We start from the raw sequence: 4392 nt of genomic DNA on the forward strand, positions 1-4392 counted from the left end.
GAACACATCTTAGATAATTTCATCTCAGCTGCTCTCAGAGATGGAAGTCCCCATGTCCCATGCTCACATACAGGTATTTAAAGCTCCAGCTGCCATGTTTAGGTGGCTGTGATGTAACTGTTGGGATTTCAAATGTAATTCTGGTGTCGAGGAGGGACTGCTATCGTAAATGTTTGATGAACTACGAGGCACTCTGCTCGGACCGCCCAGACGTTTTTGAGGCTGCCTGTGGAGGAAAAGGGCTTTTTAAAGAGTCGCCCGTCTCTATCAAGGCCAGGTGGAAGCCCTCGGGTGCACATGAATCATAGGGAGGTTACCATATCCATAGAAGTGTGTGCACTACTGACTGCAAACAACTTACAGTTGCGTGCAGTCTTTCATACACTCTTCAGACATTTTTTTCGCCTCTTTTTCCTTCACTGCATCTTGTTCTCTGCTTCCTCTCATATTCCTCTGGGAGCCAACCGGGTACAGTATTCCTCTTTATTGGACGTTTATCACATTTGGCAGGTGAAGTCGCCCACTTCTCACTCCCACAAAATCTCTCAGAGTTTTCGCCAGTCATGAAACTCAGGCCTGATATGACTGGGCTCAATTCCATTGCTTATTATCATTTATTTAAGCTCTCAAAGCTTGTGAAGGGCCGATGGGCGTGCCCTGACAGTGAGGCAGCAGAGCGTGGCGCTTTACCATCTGGGCCACACTGGGATCAGCACAACATGAGTGCCTGATCTAGATACATCACTAGCCATCAACGGCTTCAAAACACTCGCTGCTTGTCATACAGGACAGGACGGGCGACAGAGTGCTCGCCCTGCAGCTAGCATGATAGCAGGAGCCGCTCTCCTCGCTCTCACCCTTCGTGTTTTTTCTTCGTCAGCAGTGCACAAGATGGACAAAGTCATGTTGCTGTGATTATTGCAGCTTAAAGTGGTACTCCACACAAAGACCCTCATTTAAATAATGTAAGTCTACACTGTTGGCCTTAAAAGCCAACTTTGAATAGGGTGTTGTTTGATCCAGACATCAAATGCTGACCCCAGTGATTATGATATGGCTGAGGTCAACTTTAATTCATGTCAAGTACAGTGGATTTAAAAAGGGACTTCAGAATGGACAGAAAGACATCAAAACATCCATAGACCCCTGTTAAGCAACTCATTTATTCACTTTCCATAAGGATTCTTGGAACAATAGAAACACTTGAGCATGCAGTCATTTGAAAATGCTAGATTTAGTAGTTTAGAGGGTTTTTTGTAAAATGTTCCAGCTGCAAACTATCTGACTAAATGTGTAAAGTGCAGACTTTACTCTATATTTTATTTAATCGTATTTACATATATGCTGTGCACTTTGCTTTCATTTATCACCTGAGCCAAAGGAAGAAGTAGTGTCTTTTTTTATTGTGTGTGCCAATTCCCAGATTTTCCACACAAACAATGTCGTCCTTAAATTCTCATTTAATTGCAACCTGCTAACCTCCTATAGATTTGTTACTGACTGGACATAAATGCAGATAAAACATAATCCAATCCAGCAACTCTGCTCATTGATCATTGACACTGGCAGTTTAAGTTGATTTTGTGGCAATGAACTGGATTGAGTTTCAAGTTGTTTTCTATTATTGTGTCTACCGAATAAGTGTATGTCTGTATTACCTTCTGATGTGGTGTAAAATACTTTCAGTTGCTCTACAACTACCTGCTGATGGCCGTATTATTTAGCCTGTCTTGACTGGCTATATCAAAGCTTTATGGAGGTCTAATGTAACATTTGGCAGGAGTACAAGCTGAGTGAATGAAGGCATCACTTCGTCCCCTTGGGGTGTTGTAGGACTCCAGGCTGCCTCCTCCTGAGACCTGGACACTGTAAGCAAACGACACAGAGTTATAACCACAAACGGCTGCCGCTGGTGACGTAACAGGCCAGGTCTCCCCTTCCTGAGCCCGAGCTGCTCCTCGATTTCCCTTTTCTCAGGTCTCAGGCAGCTGTGACTTGTCATCTTTATGTGCATATTTAATTCCTTCAGAGCTGTTCAACCGTGGAGTACCTCAGTAGCACCGAACATCTGCTCTGTGATGGGACTCTTCGGTGCATTTATCCCTCCCCGTGCAAAGAGCAAAGACTGAAGTGTCATGTAAATTTGATGGCAGCCTCCACTGTTGCTTCTGGCAGTGAGGGAGTGCAAAAAAAGTGAAAATAGGTTCCCTTTTCTGCTGTTTTCTCTGTATGTTTGAAATATAAATGGGCTCCACTTTAAGCTTGATTTTATAGTCTGCTTAATGTTGCTGTCTGGATGACTGGATGAAATGGCTTTTGTTAATCAAGTCAGAGGAAGATTATGGGTAAACAAGTTGTCAGGGTCAGTGAGGGAGCTAATTAGGGGAGTTTTAATGATGTAATAACTTTGTAGTTGCAGCTTCTTCGCTGAAGTGGGAGAGTTGTGTAATTATTTTTTATCTCAATGTGTCTCTTTGTTTGCTTGTTTTTCAGAAACCTGCTGGATAGAGACACGTTCTCCAAGTCTGATCCAAGTAAGCTTGTCTCTCACACACACACACACACACACACACACACACACACAGCCGCACAACAGCTCCCAGCAGGCCCAACATACACATACACGCACACTCACATGCACATGTACACGTGGTAAATTCTGCAGACAAACAGAAATATCCACGGACGAACATCCACCCTATGCGGGCAGATTTTAACTGTACCAACACAAGCTTGCATATGGACACACACATACAAACACACACACATACACATACACACACACACACACACACACTCTGCCTTGCCTGTGTGAATCAGTAGACATTTGCATATGTCAGGGGTCATATTCATCACTGTTCTCTGCTCCTAATGTGAGTGAGGGGAACCAGATCATCCTCACACAAACCAGCCACTTCCCTCCTACAGATTAAAAGGCACACACACACCTACACACACACACACACACACACACACACACACACACACATACATGCACGCATGCATGCACGCACATTCCTCACTTGCTTGACAGCAGGGGTTCAATTTGGCAACTGGTCCAGTGGTTTTAAAGGCCCAGCCTGCAATCCAACAGTAATTTGCCTTGATAGAGGAACATAAATGTTGGATTGAAGTTTTTCCTTGTAAACATGCAAACTGAGTTCTCATTTCAGAGAATGGTTTTGTGTTTAGCCAACATGTAAACACACGAGCTTGGTATCAAACTTTAATGCTTTTTTGACACAGACTGAAATGCATTGTCACATCGACACCACCAAAAACCAGATCATTTCCAGACCAACAGACGCAGGGCATAATGAATGAAAATTAGCCTAGGTAATAGTTTCTTGTTTTTTTCTCATCTGGTGTTTCATAGTATAAGACAGCCTTTTCTTCTACATTAAAAACAAATTTGTAAGAGAAGCTTGTAGCAAGGGTAAAACAAAAAAATCTTAAAACACTATAAAAACTGTGAAAATAACAACAAATGTCAGTAAAATAGCTGTTTGAGGAATTTAATAGCTTATTTAAATGCAGTAAAAGTGCGAGTTTACTGCCATACATTGTAGAAGAACAAACTACTGTGTTTAAAAATGGTTTCTGATGTGGACATTATGTACATTTTTGACCATTTTTGATCAATACTTTTCTTCTTTCTTTCGTTAAAAATAGTTTTAAAAAATTTGCTCATGTAGCATTTATTAAAAGCAGAAAGCTCTTCAAATATAAAAATGGAGAGGAAAAAGAGGAATTTGTTTTTCAGTCACTAAACATGAAATCATTTGTTTCTAACTCTCAGGTTGGGAATATTATACTGACTAATCACAGCCGTGCGTACGCCTATGAATGCTGCTCATTCTCTGTGTGCCAGCTGAGCAGGATGAAGACGGAGCCCATGTTTTATTAAAGCAGCAATTACTTACTCCTGTTAACATGAGTAGGCTTACACTGTTGTCAGGTGGAACAGTGAGGCAGGTCTCTGATCACTTCATTAAAGTAGTGAAGGACAGCATGCAATGACCGATTACAGCCGTGATTGCGTGTAACAGCAGTAATCCATGACTTTGAACAGCAAATCTGACACATGATTCTCTCAGAACACAATTATATTGTTGGGTCTCATTTTAGAATTTTTCATTAGCTGTTTCTGATTTAACTCTTCAGAGCTTTTTTAATTTGTGGAATGAAAAACATCAGCCTGTTGCAAATTCAAATGGACTGAGTGACTAAATGCTAAGAACAGATCTTTTCATACTCGCATACGCTGGCACACATACATAGACAACTTTGAAGCTTGTATTTCTTTGTTTTCATCTGTCAATCTTACGTTGCTTTGTGTAAAAAAAAAAAAAAGTCCTTTCAGTTAGCAGCCACCTGAAGATAAACATAATT

The 4392-nt window shown here is 41.4% G+C and overlaps 1 protein-coding gene across 1 annotated transcript in view; it reads left to right on the forward strand.

Moving 5' to 3' along the window:
* LOC103364395 (copine-8) overlaps positions 1-4392 on the forward strand; it is a 78773-nt gene that overhangs the window by 20948 nt on the left and 53433 nt on the right. Inside the window, exon 2 of the mRNA XM_008291508.1 lies at positions 2494-2534. Coding sequence (XP_008289730.1) covers positions 2494-2534 — 41 coding nt within the window. The remainder of the gene's footprint in view (positions 1-2493; positions 2535-4392) is intronic.

The sequence above is a fragment of the Stegastes partitus genome, unplaced genomic scaffold (assembly GCF_000690725.1).
Source record: "Stegastes partitus isolate 25-593 unplaced genomic scaffold, Stegastes_partitus-1.0.2 Scaffold17, whole genome shotgun sequence".
Lineage (NCBI taxonomy): Eukaryota > Metazoa > Chordata > Actinopteri > Pomacentridae > Stegastes > Stegastes partitus.